Genomic DNA, 24581 nt, shown 5'->3' on the forward strand with positions numbered 1-24581 from the left:
CCTTAAATTTGGAGTGGAGGATGTTACAAGTGGTATACAAATTCAATTAGTACCGGTACTTGTGCTATTTAGCCACTTCAATTCCCACCTGCTTTTTTTAATATCAACATAATGCAATTAAAATGCTGCCAAAGGTGCTTTAGAAAATGCCGTAAAATGACCTCCTTCATTGGAGGTTTTTAAGCAGAGGCTGGATGGCCATCTGTCATGGATGCTTTAGCTGAGATTCCTGCATTGCATGAGGTTGGACGAGATGACCCTTGGGTTACTTTCCAGCTCTGCAATTGTACAGTTCTTTGATTTTGCATTTCTATAGCCAATTTCGGTTCCTAGATTTATGGATGTGACAGGAGGGTGCCTCAGATTCTAAAATAGCAAGGTTTGTGCCACAGATTTATATCATATCACTTACAATATATTTGTTTGTATCTGTGAGTTTCTTTCATTTGAAAAAGATTTATTTCAGATTGAATTTGTAGCAGAAGTTTTCTGATTTCTTGAAAGCAGCTTGAATGAAGATAACAATTTTTTTCTGTCCCTTGAATATTGTAATTTTTTTGAACCCGGTGTGCTTATTTTTCCATACCCCCAAATACATCTATTTAACCAAAAACAGCTAATACTCCTCCTCTAAAGGCTGAGAGCAACACTTCCAGTTATAACTCTTCTCATCATAACAATTAGTTTGAAATGTTGCATCCAGAGCTTCAGAATAGCATTAAGATTATAGATGTCTTTAGGTCATAACCTGGTGAATTGGTTGTAACACAAATGGTCCAACTACTCATCTTTTAACATCAGGGACAATGGATTAATTAGTGTTTCTGCTTTGGTTTGGTGAAGTTAGTAAGCTTCCCATTGTTTATTCAGCAGCTTCTTTGGTACCTTAAGAAGTGACACATTAATTCTTTCACACACTATAAGCAGGCACCATGAGGCACAACACAATGCTTTTGCCCATACATCTTCTGACATCCATTCTGTTTTCTAGAGGGTTGCTCCTATATTTGTTAATATAATTCCCCTTTTATATCCTTAGGTTGTAGCCCTGCATGCTAAGTAATGATGTGACTTAATTAGGTGTGTGCTGCTTCATATATGTATTCAACACACATCTTATCTGTCTGCCCAAACTAATTTACAACAACAACAACAAAAATTTAGATAAAACAAACAACATCGGGGACGGATGGACTACAAACTTCAGGCAAAAGCCACCTTTAAAATAAAATGAGAGAGAGATGAGAGGGGTTTGTAGGGAAACTTTGGGGGCTGAAGCAGGTAGTAAAAAAGAAGAAGTGGAAAGAAAGGTGAAATGGAAGGAATTAAGGTCTGAGGTGAGGGATGTTATGGGTATGGAAGGTCAGTTATGAAAGGCTGAAGAAGCATGGAAGAAAGGGTATTTGTTGACCTAATGTGTGGGAATATGTGGATTCTTTTGGTGAAATGAATACTAGTACAGTGGTACTTCGCTAGACGAATGCCTCACAAGACAAAAACTCGCAAAACGAAAGCGTTTGGCGATTTCAATGGAGACTCGCAAGACGAAGTTTCCTATGGCGCGCTTCACAAGACGAATTATTTTCGTCCCATAGGGTGCCTCGCAAGACAAATTTCCCCCGTCTTGTGAGGCACCCTATGGGAAACCACACTTCAATGCGTTCCTATGGAAGCCGCTTCGCAAAACAATTTTTTCGCTATACGCTATAAATTCGTCTTGCGAGGCACCACTGTATACCAAAATTAAAGATGTATAACTGGAAGAAACAGCACACAAACACACATGAGTGATTCAGTATTGCATGGAGTGGTACAGTTACTAACCAATTACTGTGGCTGAGCAGTGTGTTTTGTTCCCCTCCCTCCTGGCTGTGTATCTAAGAGAAAACTACAGAATATTTTCAGTCTGCATGCTGCTTCTGTTGATAGAGAGCCTTGAGAGTATTTTCAGATGTTCTTTCTTGATTCTTTGTTAACTGGGTGAATAGAGAAAGCTCAAATGAGATGTTAGGAATACTTTTCCAGAATGGGGGTTGTGGTAGGCTGCCTTAGGCTAGAATAAAATATTTTATGTACCCTATGTCTACTAGTACACTCTTTGTTGAAATTTTAACACTTCTTACCGTTCACACCTTCTAAATGCATATCCAAAGCCAATTAACAACTTGCTACTTTTGTATATCAAATGTAAACTATGTCAGTGTAATTCACTACTTCAAGTTCATAGTCTGCTAGGGAACTTTTCTTGTCGGCCTACCCACAGAGAAGGCATTAGGCCCTGGAGTAATGAATGAAAGACTGATATGGGTTTTAACCGAGACCACAACTTTATTTGGTTACAGAGCAATATGTTTCACAAGGCATAGGGCAGGATGCTTCCACTGAGCAACCCACATGCTGGCTGATGTCCTGGGCCCACCTGAAAGAGAGGTTTGGCCTGAAGTTTGATGGTCCCACCATGTTGTAAACTAATGAAGGAATGAGAGCTGTTGATGCCTGACAGCTGCCGAGCTAGGCTTTGGCAGATAGCAGCCCACCAAGATCCCATAAAGGGATTCCCCAAGGGTATGCAAAATGCCCCAAACTCAACTTGATCCCACTGTGAGTTCTGCTGGATGCCTAACAGTGGTTATGACAAACATGTAATGCAAAACTGAGGTGTTAAAGTATTGCTGTGAGGAAGGCAGAAAACCCCACGGAGCATTTAGTCTATGTGTAAAATTCCTTCTTAGCCCTAGAAGCAAAGCAGATCAAAGAGTTCAACGTGTCTGGTCAGCTCTGCTGCCAGGACCACCTCCCAGAAAGCCAGCCAAAGCCTTCTATTGGCTTCCTTGGAGGCAGATTTGCCCCCTTCTTATGCATGGCTGGCAAAATGCCATGGCAGTAAGGATGCCTGGCTGAAAGTAACAAAGGCCCTGTTACATTTCCCCTGCCCATGTGACACCACAAATCAAGGAGACTGGTTAGTCCGCTGCCTGAGGCTTCTGACCATCAAGTTAATACTCAGCATCGCAGTTACACAGGTAATGTAGCTTGCCTGAAAATAATATAAAGAACTGCATTTCAGAGCAAATGGATTAAAAGCCAAGTCCTACACATTTTATCAAGGAACATGTAGGGTCATTTGTTTCCTGGTAGATTTTCTTCTAGGAGTTGAATTCTACAAGAGATAGCTCTTGGACAATAATAAACAGCACAAGTGCAGTTCATCTCATTAGCCCATTCAGATGTAATACTAAGCCATGGTTTGGTACTACATGCATTATTGTCTTCCAAAGCAACTACTCTATTTCGAACTTTAAAATGGTAAGCGTAATGCTGGTGGTCAACAAAAAAGGTTCAAATACTTTCTCAGGGCAAATCTAAAAAAATGTATTATAAACACTGACAACTGGGAAACACTGGCCTGTGATTGCTCCAATTGGCACCCTTACTTCCATGGCACCTTTACCAAAGGTGTCATGGACTTTGAAGACACCCAAACTCAGGACGAAAGGGAGAAACACGCTAAGAGAAAGGCACATTTGGCAAACCCTCAACATGATCAGCTCCCGCCCGGAAACCTATATCCCCACTGTGGAAGGACATGTGGATCCAGAATTGGCCTACACAGTAACTTAAGGACTCGCTTTTAAAACAGTGTTTATGAAAGACAACCTTACTCGGCTACAAGTGATCGCTACATGCATCAGCTACAGCAAGACTCAAGCATGTGCAATTGTTCCTCACCCCTCTCTTTTCTTCTTTCCCTTTCATGCCATGATTTCTCAAAGAATTTGTGAATGCAGTAAACCATAGTTTGTCACTGTGTCAGAAACCAGGCTCCTGATCCCATTTGGGGAGGGTTTCTTTTTTGGGAGGTGCTTTTTCTGATTTAGATGAAAAACAGCCTAGTGTACCTGTATGTGTGCCCATCCCACTTCTAATATCTACTACATTTTACTGTGAGAGTAAGGTAAAGGTAAACGACCCTTGGACAGTTAGGTCCAGTCAAAGGCGACTATGGGGTGCGGTGCTCATCTTGCTTCAGGTCGAGGGAGCCAGCGTTTATTCACAGACAGCTTTCCGGGTCATGTGGCCAGCATGACTAAACCGCTTCTGGCGCAACAGAACACTATGACGGAAGCCAGAGCGCACGGAAACGCCGTTTACCTTCCCACCGCAGCGGAACCTATTTATCTACTTGCACTAGCATACTTTCAAACTGCTATGTTGGCAGAAACTGGGACAGAGCAATGGTTTAGACCACAGTGCCACCCACGTCCCCTTTGAGAGTAATAACATCTTGTGTGGGGAGATAATTGTGTGTTGTAATCAAACCCTTATACCCAGGGAACACTCTTTCCCACAGATCTACAGGAAAGGTTCTTTACGTGTGCATAAAATGTGGTAATGTGTCCAATGACATCTGCTGTTGTGTCACACCAAACCTACTGGTATTAATGAAATCTGGCATGCCAAGACAGTATATCAATCAAAAAGCCTCAGTTCCACAACACAGTAGGCAATGCAGTGTAAAAGGAATCTTAGAAACTGGGAGAGAAATGCTAGCATTATAACCAAGAAAGCTACCACAATAATCTCTCTGTCTGAATGTACCTTTAGTTCCATGATGGAAGAAAAGCAGGATGCATCTGTAGTAAATAAATGAATGCTGTGTAGTGTTGTGTGGCAGATTTGTGGATTAGACAGGGGAACACCCAAATACTGTACCTGTTGTATGACAGATCTAAGAACGTAGATGTACAACAAAGAAATCTCTAATTTGATTCACCTAAACATATTGAAAATTTACTTGGTTTAAACACCTTATAATGTTGGTTCCAAAAATGTTAAGAATTATGACAAGAGCAATTAATGTTGATAAAAATATCCTATAAATATTTTGTTTAAGTTTCATAGCCTGCTATTAATGAAACATGATTATGAATATCATAAGCACATTTCTGATTAAGTGCAGCTGAATGAAATGGTTTTTGGCCCTGGAAAGCATAATTTGTTTAGAAATTATGTTTCGCTAGCAGCCAAGTTTTAAAACCTATATGAACATAAAGCAGGATTTGGTTGTCCATAAACATTGAGCCTTGGTTGTATAAATATTATACTAATAAACAGATTTTAGAATCATATAGTAATAGTGCACTGGGTTTAGTACACATTCAGTGTACTATTACTATATTCATTTTAATTGCCTGGGAGAAAAATAAGCACTATTCTTAATATAAGACCATAAAAGCTTCCTATAAAAAATGTTACAAATGCAAAAGGAGTACCTTCTCTGGTTTCCTAGTAAAATACTGTCCATGAAACTAAATAAATTGTATCACAATGAAATGATTATATACTTTATAGAAGTAATTTTAGTTTTCTTTATATAAATTCAAACTGGGGGGGGGAGCATAACATCAGGCTGGAATGAAGTTTATTCTAAACTATAGTGGGGGTTTTTTAAAGTGAGATATAAATGGGGAATTTCTAGACTTACAGTTCACATGTAGCCCAGATTGATGAGGAACCCAAAGAACATACAGGCTCTTTACTGTAGCTTAATTAGGCAATTTATTTTCAGAGGCATCTGTATTAGGGTAGGAGGTTGACAATAACTTGTTTGTCCCTTCTAGTCCTCTGACTCCGTAGTACTGTCTCTCTCTCTTGAGTACATGCATCCAATCACATTCACTCTTGATGGACATGTTGAGGGGAAAGTACATGATACATGGGGTATCACAGGTTGAATGTTCTCCCATGTCACAAAAAAATAATTGCTTATAGAAAGGAAGCATGTCAGGGAGAATATAGGTGCCCAATCGTCTCCTAATGTTATAGTGTGGGGAGGTTATATGAAGAGGTGTGTTCTGAAAGGACTTTCTTGATAGAATGGGGGGATCTGTAGGGGTGTGGGCCAGGGTAAAATGAAATAGCAAACACGATTCAGACTTTCCATATTCACATTTGCGAGATATCGGTGCGATGGTCTACCATACAGCTCACCAGATTAGGAGGGAAAATCCACTCTAGTTTCTGTTTACCTTCTTAGATTGCTGTAGTGAGCTAACCTTTCAGAACAATTAAATTGCGTAATATTTTGGTACCTCGACCAGTTGAAAGAGTTTAGCGTTATATATCAGTACTCATTGGCTAAGCTGTATCATTAAATACGGTAATGATAGTGGTCCCACGGTGTTACCAGGCACTGGCTTTTAATACTGGTTCATCAGCTCTTCTGCTTTCATCTTTAAGGAAACAGAGGCTGAGACCAAGTTCATAACTGGCGCTGAAATTAAGGCTTTGGAGATAAAGGTGCATACACACTGCATACAGCACAACACAACACAACACATACACCCTCCCCAAGAATACACACAACTGTAGTATTTTAAGGAGTCCTGGGAACTGCATGCATGCTGGCAAAATGGGAAATCGTTGGCCTAGAAGAGATTTTCAGATTTGTTCTTCCTCATTCTTTTTTTTAAATAGATATTTAAAGGCAATAAAATGATAACTGCTCAGAAAGTAAATCAGCATATCCTACTACCCACACATCTTAACATTCAATGTTTCTTTTATCAAGCTAATCCAGGGAATCCTATCCATTTATTATCAGTTTTGGGCATTTTGGGGTTATGTTCTCTAAATTAATTCCATGCTACAGCTCTTTAAGGTTGATTGCACATGTTGGATTAAGAGGAATTTTAAGTATCATATTCTTCGTTGTTGAGTAGCATTAATTGGTGACATTTCTTCTTCCAACATAGATTCATGCTAGCATGCAGTCTTCTCTCTTGAAGTCAAACAAATCAATGGAGTGACAATCCCTCCTAGTTTTCAGGGGGAGGGGCAAGTATTACTGCAATCCTAATGTTCCTTTGCCTCTTTTCCTTTAGTCTGTTCTTCACCTTTGTGCTCTCCTTGGTTAGAATGATGCTTCTGCTGTAGTTGCATGCCTTAAACTAGCACACGTCTAGTCATGTTCTGCAGGGAACTTAACTACTACAACTCCTGTGCACAGTGAAGACATAACAAGATATCTAGCTGTGTAAACTCTCTAATTGTGCTATTCCTAATCTGTGCAGAAGGATAATTACTAGAAGCTTGTGTTTCTTATAGATTTGCATTTTCATCACTGCACCTGGAATGCACTTGGGGTGAACTGACACTGACATAAGTGTGAAATGAAAAATACATGCCTGCACTCCCATACCCCCCCCCCCATTTATCAGTTCGATTCATGCTCCTTTCAAGCCCAGGGAAGAAAATAGTAAGAACACATGCTTGTCTGTCTTTGGAACTCTCTAGAATTAGCCTGTCAAGTAATGTAAAACTAATGTGTGGTTGTAAAAACTATCACCAGCATTTTCCTTGCTACTGGCTGATGGCTAAGTACATTTGGGAATGAAAAGGGGTTATTATAAAGTGAGTACTGAATAGCTAGGTATGTCATGTTAAACAAGCAACAAAAATGTCTCACAAATTTAGAATATAATTTTGTTTATATTCATAAGTTTATTTTTTTAAAAAAAACAACATACTTATTTTCCATTATGGAGAAATAGGCAAGCAATCTAAGTAGTTTGAGAGCAACACTGAATAATAAATCCATTCCTATTAGAAATACTTTAAAATTTAAATACTGTGTGTCACCCTCTAAAATACAGCTATAAAATGTCATTTTATATGGTTCAAATTTAAGCTATATTGTTGTCTGGATAATTTTGATTGATGGAAAACAAAAGAAGGAAAAGTGTTTAGGTTTATGAAGGGAATTATTGACAGATTCAGTAAACAGCATCAACAGCACAATCCTAACCATGTCTTGTAACCATCCTAACATAGAATTAAGTGCTAGTGCAGTCAATGGTATTTACCGGTATTTCCAAGTAAGTGGGGTTAGGATTGGACCAATGTGAATACATGCAACAGGCTTGTGCAGAGAAAAATATAAGATGATGGTGCCACGTAGTAGGTTTTTTAAAATAATAATAATAGTGGCTTAAATATACAATTCATGAGGCTATGCTTTTTGGTGTTAGTCTTGAATGCTCACTCAAAAGTGTTACATTTGCTCAAAAGTAATCAAACTGACGTTTCAAACTTGGTTGTAGATTTTCAGGGAAAACAACAAAGAGTTGTGTGGACAGACGAAGTCCCCCAAACCCGCAGGCGACCCCCTGAGCGGAATAAATACACGAGACAACGTGCTATGGGATTCAAATAGGCCACAACTTTATTCAAATTCAGATGTAGGGAGACCTTGGCTTCAGGCATTGGGCGTTATCCTTCCCAGTCCCCAGCCAGGGTTCTCGGAGGCTTCGGGGTTATCCACATGCTCTGGAGAACATATGTTCAAGCAGAGAGAGCCCACCCCCTGTTCGCCGCCGCTGGAAGGGGGAAGTGATGACGCCTATTGGCATGGTCAAGGCTTCCCCCAATACCCCTATCTTGTCGCCGCAAGGGGGTGAGGTCTCCGCCTCATGCCCCTCCCTCTAGTAAAATCGCCAAAGAATTCCACCCAAGGCCTGACCCGCCAAGTTGTGACGTATTGCTACGGGAAAGGCGAAACCTGCCAATGCAGGGAAATTCCTTTCCGACCCTTCAACAGCGGCCTTGACGTAGCAGCGCCTGTGAACCTGTAGAGAAAAGGTTAACCTGCAAAGGAAATTGAATGAGGGTGTGGAGGGTGGGAGAAGCTCTGGAACCAACTGGTGCTTGGAGGTTAGATTCAAATGCTATTGTCCGAGCCGGTTTGTCCCTCCCCTTACCTGGCCATCCCCTGGCAACACCTCCCCAGGCAGGATTGGATGCCAGGCTTGGGTAGGCAGAGACTCCTGGCATCCTACCTGGGAAAGCGGTGCCAGTCCTGAACTTCCAGGGAGCCGCCCTCTGGGATCAGGGGGCTGCGCGCGTCCACACAAAAAGCACCCCCCCTTGATGTGTGGAGTGGTCATTGTGTCACTCTAATATGGCATTAGTTTTTGTGGCTCTAAAATGTGCAGGGAATCTCCATGGGTCCAGGAGCCTCCTTGATGCAGATGATTCCCCTTCAACTCAGGCATGATGAAACGGTAGCCCAACTTCCCTCTTTTATGTGTTTACTTTGCATGCAGTACAAAATGCCTGAAGAGGGCTACTGTCGTGGAACAAACATCCTATTGTAATGCTCTGACCTATTTTCCCATGCAGGAATCAATATTCACGAAACTTTATTACTTTGTGCAGATGTGGCCAGCTAAATAACATTGCTTCCTCCCCCTCTCCCCATCACCACAGACTAGGAAAGGGCAAACGAAATGGAAGCTGTTGCTCACCACAGTACATGAAAAAGGTAGAGCACAGCCTACCCTCCATTCTACCAATTTGCGCTTGAACCCTCCCCTCCCGCCCCCCAAAAATTGATGAATGCCATCCTCTTGTTTGCCCCCTGTGATTGTGGCAATTAATTGAAGGAACCATTTCGCAACATTTCTACTACTATAGAAGTTTACTGGTGAAGTACAGTACTTTTGAACTTTGGTGTATTGTGATTGTGCAAGTTATCACATCAGCACTGGCCTTCTGAAACACTGATTAGGTGTTTATATTTTATTTATTTTTATTTTTAAAAAGAACCAGTAGCAAGGGGCTTTCCAGGATCTTGTAACACATGGTTAACTGATCAGTTTGTGTTTTTACTCAGATGACAGTCCTACCTCTTTTATTTAAAGCTTACTTGCTCCCATACATTCCAGTTTTGGAGAGCACGGATTCCATTTGTTTGTTTAAAGGGAGGCCAAGTAGTCTAGCAGAAGTGCTAGTTCTGCCATTCGGCCAAATGGGTGATTGCGCAAGCTGTATGAATGCAGCTGGTGCTTTCGAGTGCGCTGAATGAATATACTCAAGCTCCGAAAAACCCTCTGGCTACAATCCAATGCAATGTTAAGCGTGCTTCAGCATATCGATTTCAAAGGGCTTACACATGCTTAACGGTTGTGTTAGATTGTTGCCTCTGTGTGGAAGCATGCTAAGATTTAAATCTATTGCTCTGAAAAAAATGGCAATATTCAACGTCTGGATCTGAACTCCAAATAATGCTTTCTCAGACATGATCAGATTTTATGTCAATCTGAGTGCACATCTCCACAAATAGCCTCTTCAGTTTTGCTGTTTCATATGTCTTGCATGTACCTACTTTGCTTCTGAAAGCTGTCAGAATGTTGAAACCAAACATTTTTCAAAAGCCAGGCGACTAACCTGTTCCTGGGAGCATTGGGGAGGTGCTCTAAAGAAAGGAAAACCGGTGTGGCCAAGAATACTGGAGCAGCCCTTTACAGGAATGTAAAAGAAAGAAAATGGAAATCTTGTCTCTTTAGGCTAAGTTCTGCTTACATTTGTGCTGTTAGGGAAGCATGTTGGCATGACAAGAATATGCAACAGCCCACCACATATCTGCTTAGTGAAGTGTAGTGATATGTTATGTCGGGCAGATTTGTCCTGCTGACATCTGACTCTTACTTGAATGGTGAAGCTAAAGGTTCCTTTGTAATGTACTGTGAAAGAACACAAATAATGATTGCTACTTGTACTGCAGAAACATTTTTGTTTAATACACCATAGAACAGGCATGTCAAACCTGCAGCCCGCCAGATGTTTTGGCCTACAACTCCCATGATCCCTAGCTAGCAGGACCAGTGGTTGGGGAAGATGGGAATTGTAGTCCAAAACATCTGGAGGGCTGCAGGTTTGACATGCCTGCCATAGAGGCTTGGTCTTGTTAGAGTATTTTGCATTGCATCCCATATCTTATATCAGAATCTCAAAGGAGTTGTCATGCTGCAGATGTAAAGTATAGTCTAAACCTACTAATGAGTATGAGGTGCCACACAAGTGTAAATTTGTTTTAAAATGGGATGAAATGTTGTGTTAGGTTCTCCAAATGAATGACCCTCTCTTGTTTGTTTAATTCCCTCCGATTTTTATATAACATCCTTTAACAACAAAAAGGTCCAAATAAATGTTTAAATAATGTTTTACTGTTTTAATGTAAAGCAGTATGAATTCATATGAATTACGAACAGGTACCGTAGCAGTTAAAAATACAAGTCCATTTAATTCCGCAATGCCCGCAGAATATCCACTATGTTAATCTTTAACATCTCTGCATGATATGAATTACATCTACTAGTTATCCACTATCTACAACTCCCCCACCATTAAAGACCCATTATGGGGTGGAAATGGATTGTGAACTTTAAAGCCTTGTTTTGCATGCCAAGTTGATCAAACTTGAGACACACAATTCAGCAATCTTTTATTTGCAAAAGGACAATCCAAGGATACCAGGGTAAAGAACCAGTTCAAAAATGTAGGTTCAAAGCTTTAATATCCATATATTAGAATAGGGGTGTTATCTCTCTACTGAATAATAATCCTGGAAATGAGAGAATAGAAATCGGAGTGAATGAATTATCCTACCTTCTTCTGCTCCGGAGGGTAGGACTGGAACCATTGGCTTCAAGCTACACTAAAGGAGATTCTCAGTATCAGGAAGAACTTTCTGATAGTAAGAGTTGTTTGACAGTGGGACAAACTCCCTCAGAAGGTGGCGGACTCTCCTTCATTGGAGATTTTTAAGCAGGAGGTTGGACTAGATGATCCTTGTTATCCCTTCCAACTCTACAGTTCCGTTTCAGCTTTTGATTGACTCTTCTTTAGGTTAAATCATAATGTCCATATCCAAAGTTTCAGCCTATTCCTCAGTTTGCAGGAGAGGCACCATTACCTAAGTGGAAAAATAAAGTAATTTAATATAGTTGAAGAATCTGCAAAGCCCTACAAAAGCCCTTTTCCAATAGGCACTGCATTGGGCAAATCATTACTTTGTCTTCCTTTAGTGATTAGTGCCTTTGTGACAGCAGCTGCCAACTCACCAATATAGACCCTCATTTTAGTTCAGTTTGCATGTCTAGCAGCCAACACAAAGCAAAAGCATAAAGACTGCCATGTTGAACAAACCTGGAAGCAAATAATCAATAATGACTGCCCATTTAGAAATGCCATTCCATACACATTCTCAGCATTTGGTAGAAATTTTGCTAGTAGCTGAGCTTTAGATCTTTAGTTATTTATGTTGTTCAGTGCTGGAATTAACTAGTTTGGTTGGGAAAGGTTCACTGAACTAGTTGAAAAATCTCTGATCTAATTGCCAGGTGAACTGAAGATGGATTAAGTTAATTTTGCTGTAGAACTTAAAATGACTTCTAGTTCATCTTCACATTCCTTCCCTACCACCACAGCAGAAAGCTCAGACTCTTAGCTTTATTTTAAAAAAGTAGTCAATCATGCATTTGTAAAGAAAGTTAGAAAGCAAAAAGTGGCAGCAACCTTCTATGTCAGATGCAGAGATGCTCTGTTGCTAAGGATGTGTTGTCACTTAATGTTGTTGTTTAGTCGTTTAGTCGTGTCCGACTCTTCGTGACCCCATGGACCATAGCACACCAGGCACTCCTGTCTTGCACTGCCTCCCGCAGTTTGGTCAAACTCATGTTCGTAGCTTCGAGAACACTGTCCAACCATCTCATCCTCTGTTGTCCCCTTCTCCTAGTGCCCTCAATCTTTCCCAACATCAGGGTCTTTTCCAGGGAGTCTTCTCTTCTCATGAGGTGGCCAAAGTATTGGAGCCTCAGCTTCAGGATCTGTCCTTCCAGTGAGCACTCAGGGCTGATTTCCTTCAGAATGGATAGGTTTGATCTTCTTGCAGTCCATGGGACTCTCAAGAGTCTCCTCCAGCACCATAATTCAAAAGCATCAATTCTTTGGCGATCAGCCTTCTTGATGGTCCAGCTCTCACTTCCATACATCACTACTGGGAAAACCATAGCTTTAACTATACGGACCTTTGTCGGCAAGGTGATGTCTCTGCTTTTTAAGATGCTGTCTAGGTTTGTCATTGCTTTTCTCCCAAGAAGCAGGCGTCTTTTAATTTCGTGACTGCTGTCACCATTTGCAGTGATCAAGGAGCCCAGGAAAGTAAAATCTCTCACTGCCTCCATTTCTTCCCCTTCTATTTGCCAGGAGGTGATGGGACCAGTGGCCATGATCTTGGTTTTTTTGATGTTGAGCTTCAGACTATATTTTGCGCTCTCCTCTTTCACCCTCATTAAAAGGTTCTTTAATTCCTCCTCACTTTCTACCATCAAGGTTGTGTCATCTGCATATCTGAGGTAGTTGATATTTCTTCCGGCAATCTTAATTCCGTTTTGGGATTCATCTAGTCCAGCCTTTCGCATGATGAATTCTGCATATAAGTTAAATAAGCAGGGAGACAATATACAACCTTGTCGTACTCCTTTCCCAATTTTGAACCACTCAGTTGTTCCATATCCAGTTCTAACTGTAGCTTCTTGTCCCACATACAGATTTCTCAGGAGACAGATGAGGTGATCAGGCACTCCCATTTCTTTAAGAACTTGCCAGAGTTTCCTGTGGTCGACACAGTCAAAGGCTTTTGCGTAGTCAATGAAGCAGAAGTAGACGTTTTTCTGGAACTCTCTAGCTTTCTCCATGATCCAGCGCATGTTTGCTATTTGGTCTCTGGTTCCTCTGCCCCTTCAAAATCCAGCTTGCACTTCTGGGAGTTCTCGGTCCACATACTGCCTAAGCCTGACTTGTAGAATTTTAAGCATACAGTGGTTCCTCGCTTTATGAATGCCTCGCACAACGAAAAACTCGCTAATCGAACGAGTTTTGCGCTCCGCGAGGCATTCGCAAAACGACAAAATTTTCTATGACCGCCGCTTCGTCTTACGAAGCGCGGCCATAGAAAGTGGCAAAGGAAGATCAGCTGTCAGCGAGGGAAGCTGACAGGTAATCTTCCTTTCCCAGGGGGGACGGAGCCGAAACGTGGCGGTGCGGCGGCTGCCCCTGCCTGTCTTCCCCTTGGCTCGGGGAAGACAGGCGGGGGCAAGCAGTGCCCGCCTGCGATTCGGCTCCGTCCCCCGCCGCCTCTAGCCCCACATCCCAGACACGGAGCGCAACTTCGGAGACCTCCGAAGTTGCGCTCCGTGTCCGCGGAGGCTGGCGAGAGGCGGCGACGGGGGAAGGTCTTCCCCCGCCCCCGCCTCTCGCAGCGCACAGCTGGCACGGAGCGCAACTTTGGAGACCTCCGAAGTTGCGCTCCGTGTTGGGGGAGGCAGGCAAGGCGGTGGCTGGGAGAAGAGAGCTTCTCCCCCCCCCGCCGCCTTGCACACAGCCGACATCGTTGCATGCCGCTGCCTGTCCCCCAGAGCCTATAGGAACGCATTGATTAAGTTTCAATGCATTCCTATGGGAAACTGGGACTCGCTAGACTAAAAATTCGTTACACGAATTGACCCGTGGAACGAATTAATTTCGTCTAGCGAGGCACCATTGTAACCTTGCTAGCGTGTGAAATGAGCGCAATTGTGCGGTAGTTGGAGCATTCTTTGGCACTGCCCTTCTTTGGAATTGGGATGTAGACTGATCTTCTCCAATCCTCTGGCCATTGCTGAGTTTTCCAAACTTGCTGGCATATTGGGTGTAGCACCTTAACAGCATCATCTTTTAAAATTTTAAATAGTTCAGCTGGAATATCATCACTTCCACTGGCCTTGTTATTAGTAGTGCTTTCCAAGGCCCATTTGACTTCACTCTCCAAGATGTCTGGCTCAAGGTCAGCACTTAATAACTATTGCTAAAGAATCAGAAGGAAGGTGTTCCTTTTATCTTCCCTGCCAAACAGATTTGTTCTCTTCCAACAGAAACAGCTTGTAGCGAGGTATAGGAATGAAGTACAGGTATAGGAATAAAGTGAATGATGCCTTGCCCCTTTAATAGTTGCAGAATTTCTGGCAGGCATAAATTAAACATGGTAAACCTTTTCTAGTATGGAGATGCAATTATGGAGCATTTAATCTGTTTATCAGATACCTTATATTTTGTGTGTAGCTCCTGATTTTTTATTTTTACCCTAACTTTAGCAAAGTAATCCTTAACTTTCTGAATATTGGAAAAAATGTGGACGATTAACTGAGAGAACAAACTTTAAGTGGAACTGATTTTTGTTCTATGTGTATATAATCCTGCTGTTCATAAGGATGGCTATTTTCTGAATCAAACAGCCACGTTTGTGTATCTCCAGCAGCAACAGTGCTGATGAAAAGTAGGGACTAACAGGAAGGTGAGGTCCCCTGAGCACATATTGCCCAAGGCAAACTTCCCTTGCAATGCTCTGTATCCAACATCATAAGAACTGTATAAAAAAATAAAAAACAACCCTTCAGATGTCAAGGAGATAAAGAACTACATAACTTTTAGAAGACATCTGAAGGCAGCCCTGTATTGGGACGTTTTTAATGTTTGATGTTTTATTATGTTTCAATATATGCTGTGAGCCGCCCAGAGTGGCTGGGGAAACCCAGCCAGATGGGCGGGTATTATTATTATTATTATGTTTCAAAATGCATCTGCAACCTTTGATGAACAAGGCAGCTGGAAGTGGGGGAGAATCCCTTGCAGCATGAGCATTGCTCCCATCTCAAGTTTTTTATTATCAGTGACAGGATCCTAAAATTACACCTAAACGTCTCTCACAGGTTCTGAAATTGAGTTTCTGAAAAAGCAAGGTAGCTGTAATAGGAGGTAAAGTATGAAGTTCCAGAGAAATTAGCTGTGAATTGAACCTGCAATGGAAATTGATCCTATCAGTCAGGTTTTGCTTTATATTCTCTGAAAAACACTGGTGAATGTCGAAGAAACCAGGATTACTGATTAAATGGGATGCTCAAGTGCCAGGGGCTGGAACTGGATGCCCCTAAGGTCGTGAGCTGCAACTGTCAGACTTCACTTCACTGCTTTATACCTAGCGTGAACTGGCAGAAAGAGAGCAGTGTGAAAAATGCTGCAGGTACTATCAGGGGAATTGCAAAGAAGTATCACACCAAGCTTGAGGCATGAGAGACGTTGCTCTCTTTAGAGAAGTAATCCTGCCCTCTTACCGTGAACCATTGGGCGCAGATTAGCCATATGATTCATGCCATTCAGGGCCAATTATAGTAACTTGGCGTGCTGCAGTCCAGTGACTGTCAGGCAGTTGCAAAATGGTAAGGGTCTTATCTTTATAATCCCAACCCCCCTCCCCCCAAAAAAACTTATACCAAGTGAGGAGAAAATAAATGTGGTGTTTCTGAAAACATAATTAATTACCCTATTACCAAAGCCTGTGAGATTTATGTGTAGCATACAAAATGGTTGCTGTGGCATGTAAACTGCTTTTGGCAGGACTGTTCTCTCCCCCCCCCCAAGCCTAATGAATGTGGTCTGCATTGTGATTAGCACTGCTAAATTGCACTTTCCTTGTTACTAAGCTGATAAATCATTAAAGCTTGATTATTTTGAGGCATTGGCCCACTGCATGCAGAGAATAATCAGCATTACCTGATGCAAACAAATGTTGCATTAGGGTTTCTGCTTTGCAGAGTTTTGCTGTAGTCTTTGTGGTTCTATCAGATATATCGAACAGTTGGGCTTAACTATGATGCCATACTGTGGAAACGGCTTATTTCTCAGGAGATCTCTAGCTTATTCCCTGCCACACAGACACACACTTCTTTTAAAATTAGAAACTGCTCATAAATTACTTTTTTTATTTCTTGAAAATTTCATTGTCTCATTGGGACTTTTTTTTAAATTAAGAGTTGGGTGTAGTATTGTGGTTCAAAGATTTATCTTCAAATCAGGTAGTCCCCATAGCTGCCAAGTTTTCCCTTTTCTCGCGAGGAAGCCTATTCAGCATAAGGGAAAATCCCTTTAAAAAAGGGATAACTTGGCAGCTATGGTAGTCCCTAGTTCTGACATCACCTCTGTCTCGCTAGTTGATTTTAGGCAATTCACTAGGCTGCCTTTGGCAAACTACTTTATCCCAGTCCCTACATTCCTCTGCAATATGGGATAACAAAGTTGTTGTAAGAATTAAAATTAAATAATGAATGTGAAAGTGCTTTGAGCACGTGAAAGCACACCACAGATGTTAAGTGTTATCCATATTACTTTGATTCCAATGATATGGTTGGAAGGCTCATGATGCAGAAACCTTGCTAAAACTAAGCAAGTCTGAGTCTGCACAGTACTTGAATAGTAGACTGTCTGGGGGGCAGGAATAATTCAACTGTACTAAAGACTATGCAACCCCATATAAATCAGTGACAAACTAAGGATTTGAACCACATATTTCAGTTACAAAATGGAAGAATACACCTTTAGTGAATACCATCTTTTAAAAAAATTTCACCTTCTGCGGACTTGGAGTTCCCAGACTCAATAGAGGACAGGACTTCTGTGCCTTTAATTGCCCTGCTCTCTTTTGAGTCTGGAAACCTTAAAGAGAAACCAGCAGACCCTTTGCTTGGAAATTAAATAAAGGGTCTGCTGGTTTCTCTTTAAGTTTCCAGACTCAAAAGAGAGCAGGGCAATTAAAGGCACAGAAGTCCTGTCCTCTATTGAGTCTGGCAACCCTATGTGGACTAAGGATATTGCTAGGGTTCATTAGTTAACCAGTGGAAACATATATTTTTTTAGCTGAATAAAACTAAGTAGTTCTATTGCAGCAAATAAAAATATGAAGCACGAATGAAAGTGGGAAGTGTTTGGCTTGGTACTGCAAGCTCATGTGAGCTCAAGATGTTTAATATGCATGCAGATTATTCTTACCTGTATGGATTTTATTCATTTCAATGGAAGAAACAGAATTATTTTGAACACATAAATCTACAGTATTGAAAGTAATGAGGTAAGCCATGTACAAAAGATTTGCTACTATATCTCTGAGTGTGCATGGATATCTGGATTGGTGCAGATTTATATGCTAGGTTATCCTGGGGGAGGTTATGAGACATCCATGAGAAGTGCTGGGACTATGGGGATGTTCAGGTAACAATAAGAGAGGAAAGAAGTTCAGTTCCTTTGGCTTAGTGCTTAGAGCAGCAAGGCAAGTCCTTGCAACTCCTCACCCTTTTCCAGCCTCCCAGAACAAAGCGCGTGCACCTACTTCAATAAACAACTCCTTCACTTACATCTCCATTAGACACCACAGGCAGGTTGGCAGTGCTAATCTCATATCTCTAGCATCTAATGCCAGCCCATGCAGCTTCATTCTCTTCCTTGGTCTACTGCTAACCACAGAGAACAAGCATCCAAGGCAGATCCCCTTCTCCGCATTTCACTGTGAGTCTGACCCATGTCCCTTGTCCATCTCTTTGCCCACGGCCTATCACAGCACGACTGTCTTCAGACATGCTTCAAACACCACAGGGACACTACCATTCTCTCATAGGGCATGAGCTGCTGTAGAAATTCTTCTGCACTTAGAATGGATCAGAACTAGTGCTCAGAAGCAGTATTTTCATAAAATTTTCTTTTTAGGCTTGGTAGCTGAGTAAAGGGGATCAGAGTCAGGCAGAAGAATAAAGGGGATAGGGATAAGACAAAGATGGAGATACTCTCATGTATGGGTCTGCTCTTCCATGGATTTTCTGCCATCAAGTACTATATGCTAGGATTTCTGTAAGCATCTGCAAAACCAATGGCTTGCTTGCACTAGATACCGGTAAGTGAGAGCCAGAATGGTCAGCAGAAGTTTAAAAGGGCCTGTGGTCAAAAAGTTTGATGTAATTAGAACAGTGAGAATCTTAATGAAAGCATGAACCATGGATTTGAAGGCTATATAGTTTGTGGTTTTAGTGCCTTTTCCTGCAAACTTAAGATAAAATGCAAAATATCTTTGAACAATGTTGCAAGCTTGCAGGGAATTATTAGAAGCCAGAAGTGATGGAATCTTGTGGCAAGTGTTTAGAACATTCTTGGTTAAGACATGTTGATTAATAAACATGAGCCAGCAGATGCATATTAATCTGTTTATGTATAAGAGATTTCTAGCTCATTAAAACTCTTCTTGGCATTTCAACAAGCGAAGCAGTAGATAAAACTATTCATTGTCTTTTATCTTGTTGAGGACTCTCATATGAAATAAAAATCAGATTACAGCTAAATTTGTATAATAGCCATACTGATGACAGACTTCTTTTACCAGATATGTAAGGAACCCATAATATAATATGATGGAAGTTTTTTCTCGAGTTTCCAATTGTGATTCCTTATTGCTTTGGACAGTATAGATAGAAACAATCTTTTGCATTTCATGGCAGCAGTTTGGGGTCAGGTCTCTAGGCACATAATGGGGAATGGAAGGATCCATCAGTTTTGTTCTGTTCTGGTTCTCATTTTTCCAATCTCAAAATTCCACTCATAACATTTCTGCAGCAATTTGCAAAAAAAAAAAAAGTCTCCCTGAAAATTCATCAGTATTTTACTGTGAATTTCTCCCAATAACTACATCTTTGTGTGCAGCTTTGACTAATGTGCATGCTTTTGCAAGCAGTTGACTCTAATATACATTTTTTCATGTTATTTCCACAAATATATTGATTTTTTTATGTACACGTCCCTGTTATGTATGCATTTTTGTTAACATTGTTTGGTTGCAGAGCTGCATCACAAAATTCAGATGAGTGTGATTTTCAAAGGATGTTGATTTGGTTCTCATATTGTTTAGGAAAGTGGGAGTGTGAATGATTCACCTTTAAATGTGAACTGTATTGAATTTCTTTTCCATCCCTAGTCATACAACTGTTCTCACCACAAACCATGACTTTGTTATAGTAAAGCTAAACAGTTTTTGTTGCTGTCCGTCTGCTGTCGGGTTTGAGCCCGCAGAAAAATGTTCAGGTGTCTTGTGGGACACCTGGCTTGCCAGTAGTACATAGGGGCTTCATAGACCACAAGCTTTATATAAGTCAACAATGTGATGCAGCAGCAAAAAAAGCTAATGCTATTTTAAGGTGGATCAACAGAAGTATAGTCTCCCAATCAAGGGAAGTCATCGTCCTGCTCTATTCTACCTTGGTCAGACCACACCTGGAGTACTGTGACTAGTTCTGGGCACCGCAATGTAAGAATTTTGACAAGCTGGAGAGTGTGCAGAGTAGAGCAACCAAAATTATCAAGGGAGGTAGAAACCAAGCCTCATGAGATATGGTTGAGGGAGTTGGGGATGTTTAGCCTGGAAAAGAGGAGATATAGGATAGCCATTTTCAAATATCTAAAGGCCTATCCCATGGAAGATGCAGCAAACTAGTTTTCTCCTGCTATTGAGGGTAGCAACTGAACCAGTTGCTTCATGTTACAAGAAAGGAGATTCTGACTAAACACCAGGAAGAACTTTCTGACAGTAAGAGCTGCTTGACAGTGGAAGGGACTCTGAAAGGTGGTTGAGTCTCCTTCCTTGGGTTTTTTTTTTTAAGCAGAGGCTGGATGGTCACCTGTCAAAGATGCTTTAGCTGAGATTCCTGCATTGCATGAGGTTGGCTTTGGATTCCTTTCCAACTCTGCAATTCTATTATTCTATGATTGGTACACTATTTGCTTTGCATTCATAATAGGAGCTGTTTCAAGTCTGTTAATACATTTCGTAACATAAGTTGATGGAGGACTGGGACTAAACTCCTCCTTCCAACAATGCCAGTATCACTAACACTGGCAGTGTCAGACATCTGTCCAGCCACTATTCATATACAGATTCAAGCTAGTATTCAAGTACAGACTGTAGATCAGAACCTATGTTCTTTTCTCCTTCCCTATACTTCTTAAAAAATATCTCAACAGTATTTATTTTCACTACCATATATCAGATACAAGCACTTGTATGAAAATGCATGTCTTAATTTTTACAGATCCTATGCGTGGTCCAAGAAAACTAGAAGTTGTCGATATCAAATCCCGGCAAATCACCATCACCTGGGAGCCGTTTGGCTACAATGTCACTCGTTGCCATAGGTACAATATCACCGTCCATTACCGCTACCAAGCTAGTGGACAAGAACAAGTCAGAGAAGAAGTGAGCTGGGACACAGACAATTCACACCCTCAGCATACCATTACTAATCTGTCCCCATATACTAATGTCAGTGTCAAACTGGTTCTTATGAATCCTGAAGGACGAAAAGAAAGCCAAGAAATTGTGGTACAAACGGATGAAGACGGTGAGTTTTTAAGTGTAATGGTTTACTGAATGCATTAATATGCATAGACACAGTTTTTGGGGTGCTTATGCCTAGCAGTTCAGAAGCACACCCCAAAGTGCAAGTAGATAAATAGGTACTGCTCCGGCAGGAAGGTAAATGGCGTTTCCGTGCACTCGCCAGAAGCGGCTTAGTCATGCTGGCCACATGACCCAGAAGCTGTCTGTGGACAAACGTCAGCTCCCTCGCGCTATAGAGCGAGATGAGCACCGCAACCCCAGAGTCATCCGCGACTGGACCTAATGGTCAGGGGTCCCTTTACCTTTATGCAGTCCAGCATAAACCATATAAGACATATGCATAACTGCATATAAGTGTGTCGAGGATTTGTTGGATAAAGGAAGCATGAGGATGAAGGATACTGAGGACTGACATGATTGTCAGGGTCAAATGAGTGAAATGTAGTCTGCAGCATTACATGCAAACACATATTTTATGGGTTGGATCTAGCATGGCCAGTGCATAAGCCATTACTATTTAAAAACCTGAAAGCAGCATTTACAGTGTGGCGCTCATGTTCTTATAGTGATAGAATCTAAATGCAACATTCAAATTGACAGTACATACTGTATTCCTAAACATCCCTTCTTCTTTTTTAAAATGCATTAGTTCCAAGTCCTGTACCACTTGAATCCATCCAGGGAAGTATGTTTGAGGAGAAAATCTTCCTTCAGTGGAGGGAGCCAGTGCAAACATATGGTGTGATCACCCTATATGAGGTATGTAAAACCACTTGTCCTCCATTCTTGGTGTAATCTAGTTCAGCATCTTGTTCTCACAGTGGCTGAACAGTTGCCTCTGGCAAACCAGCAAGCAGGATTTGAGCACAAGAGCACTCTCCCCACCCCCACCCCCACCCCACCCCGTGATTTCCAGCAAGTGGTATACAGAAGCATTGCTGCCTCCAGCCATGGTGCATAGCCATGGTGGCTAATAGCCAGTGATAGCCCACACCTCCATGAATTTGTCTAAATCTGTTTCAATGCTATCCAATTTGGTAGCCATTGCTGCCTCCTGTGGGAACGTTTTCCATAGTGGTTCTCCAAGTGTTGCGTGAAAAAGTACTTCCTTTTAGGCATAAAGGGTTAGGCATAAAGGAAACAGAGATGCCCGCTCGTGATCCTGCGTCCTGAAGCGGACCCTGGAACATAGGGGCAGCTGCACCAGGAGCACCCACGCTACTTGCCTGAGAACTGAGAAGGGAAAAATTATTCGGAAAGGACGCCGATGTGCCTGGGCGGCCAGCCTCATCCCGCTGCGTGCTGGTGAGCAAGGGGCCAGCAGCTCCCCCACTGCTGGTCTGTGAACTTAGAAGGGAGAAATTAGAGGAGCTGGATGACTGACTATCTCCTGGCGGAGTCTCAGGGACACAGGCCTGGGAACTGGAAACACTGCTTTGCGCCACCCGGTTCGCAGAGGCGAGAGAGACACACAGTGGGGCCAATGTGCTGCACAGTGGACCTAGTTGATTACAGATATTCTGCAAATTAGAAGCCACCTGGGCGAGGGCCTCGGGGTTGAAAGCCGGAGCATGGCCTACTGATGCGTTATCAACGGCGGCTGAAGGGGCTGGCCCCTTAGATTTATTACGCAGGCTGCGACCAGCCATGGTCCTGCAGGCTATTAAGGGGCTCGAACTCAAACAATAAGGCAGCAACGGTATATAGTAACGACGTGCGAAAAGAGCTTAACTCACGTGGGGAAGGTACCAATTGGAATTCCTTCTATGAGGCCGGTCAGGCTAAATAAATCCTACACCAATCAACAATACTAATGCGCGATGACTAAATTTATTCAGATACTAAATTATTATGCAATCAACTAGGATATCACAAGTAACTATGCTATACTAAGTAAAATCTCCAACGAAGGTAGGCAACCTTTATGGTAGATTCCAGAAGCTACCCAATGAACAGCCAGGCAACGATAGCAAGAAGCAAGGTAAGCAGTAATCGATTGTCGAAAGCAAGCAAACAAATACAAAGTCAATAAATGAATGGTAAATTAGGCCCAATCGCAAATCGGTCAACACACAATTGATATCATAACAAGCACTACAGGATGCCAGCGGGGTACACTGCTAAGGCTGCTACTAAAATGACCCTCTCAAAATGGCTGCTGCAGCCCACGCACAAGGCCACTCTCAAAATGGCGGCCGCTGGATATGACCCTCCTAAAATGGCAGCCGCAGCCAGCACACAAGGCCACTCTCAAAATGGCGGCCGCTGGGGATGACCCTCACAAAATAAGAAACGGGAACAACTACGTGGCCACTCTCCCCCTCCCAGGGTCTGCCGATCACACTAGGCAAGCCGTGGGATAAGCAGCTTGCCGGCAACTAATATAGTCTCCCTAAGGGCACAATGAAAGATGTGCTGCTGCTGCGGTGGGCCGGTTAAGGACACTCAAAATGGCTGCCCTAGCTGCACCACTCAAGCGCGAGGGCCCTCTCAAGATGGCTGCCGAGGCTGGGTACCCGCACACGTGAACCCGGAAGGCGCACGTGGCCACGCTCACAATGGCGGCCGAGCCACAACAAGCAGCCTCAACCTGGGCTGAAACTAGGGCAGACCAGGGCCCAGGAAGGCTTCAGAAGAACTGATCCCTCAGGGAAGGGAGGCTAAACCGCGTACTCACTGCGACCTCGGGACACGCGGGGAGAAGGAAGCCCAGGCGACCCGGAAGCGGCTGCAGCAAGCGGCCCCTGATCAGCTGTGCGGCGGTGGAGCACGATCAGCTGTGAGGCGGTAGGAGCGCGATCAGCTGTGAGGCGGTAGGAACGTCCGTGCCTGTAGGAGCGCGATCAGCTGTGGGGCGGTAGGAACGTCCGTGCCTGGTTCTCCGGGACTCAGCAGTCAGGCACCGTAGGAGGAAGGCAAATCAGGCGCCAGAGAGGGATGCCGCAAAGGTCGCGGTGCCCGGGAGGAGCGCGGTGCTCGGGAGGAGCAGTGGCGGGAGGAGCGCGGTTGCCGAAACCTCGGGCGCAAGCCCGCGCCTTGCTAGAGGCAGCCGCGGAGGGAGGTCAGCTGCGGAGGGAGGTCCGATCCCTGCTAGAGGCAGCCGCGGAGCACGGAGGCTGTAGAAGCGCGGCTTCTGGGGAGGCGCGGTCCGCCCGCAAAGCGAGCGCGGCTTCTGGGGAGGCGCGGTCCGCCCGCAAAGCGATCCACAGGGGCTCGGGCCGACCTCCGATGCTGTACCCGCACTCGGTTCCGAAGCCTGTAAAACAAAGCAGAATTAGGGACAAGAAAGGGGTAGGTGTAGGTGAAGCTAAAGAACGGCGAGAACACGGTCCAGCGACGTGAACTTCCTGCTCTGGGGTCCGGGGCGAAAGAGGACGCGCTCCCGCCCCGCCCCGGTTTAAATGGACGGAAGCCCCGCCCCAGCTGACCCGATTGGCCAGCCCGTTTATGACGTGGCGGGGCTTCCCCCCTCGCGAGAGGGCTGAACTCAGCCCCC

At 43.0% G+C, this 24581-nt stretch overlaps 1 protein-coding gene across 15 annotated transcripts in view; it reads left to right on the forward strand.

The window, feature by feature from the left end:
• The window catches only part of PTPRM (protein tyrosine phosphatase receptor type M), a 412071-nt gene that overhangs the window by 199876 nt on the left and 187614 nt on the right, over positions 1 to 24581 (forward strand). For all 15 annotated transcript variants that reach the window (XM_035125987.2, XM_035125998.2, XM_060277900.1 and 12 more), the window contains exons 8-9: positions 20778 to 21086; positions 21735 to 21844. In XM_035125987.2, coding sequence (XP_034981878.2) covers positions 20778 to 21086; positions 21735 to 21844 — 419 coding nt within the window. The remainder of the gene's footprint in view (positions 1 to 20777; positions 21087 to 21734; positions 21845 to 24581) is intronic.

The sequence above is a fragment of the Zootoca vivipara genome, chromosome 8 (assembly GCF_963506605.1).
Source record: "Zootoca vivipara chromosome 8, rZooViv1.1, whole genome shotgun sequence".
NCBI classification, from domain to species: Eukaryota; Metazoa; Chordata; class Lepidosauria; order Squamata; family Lacertidae; genus Zootoca; species Zootoca vivipara.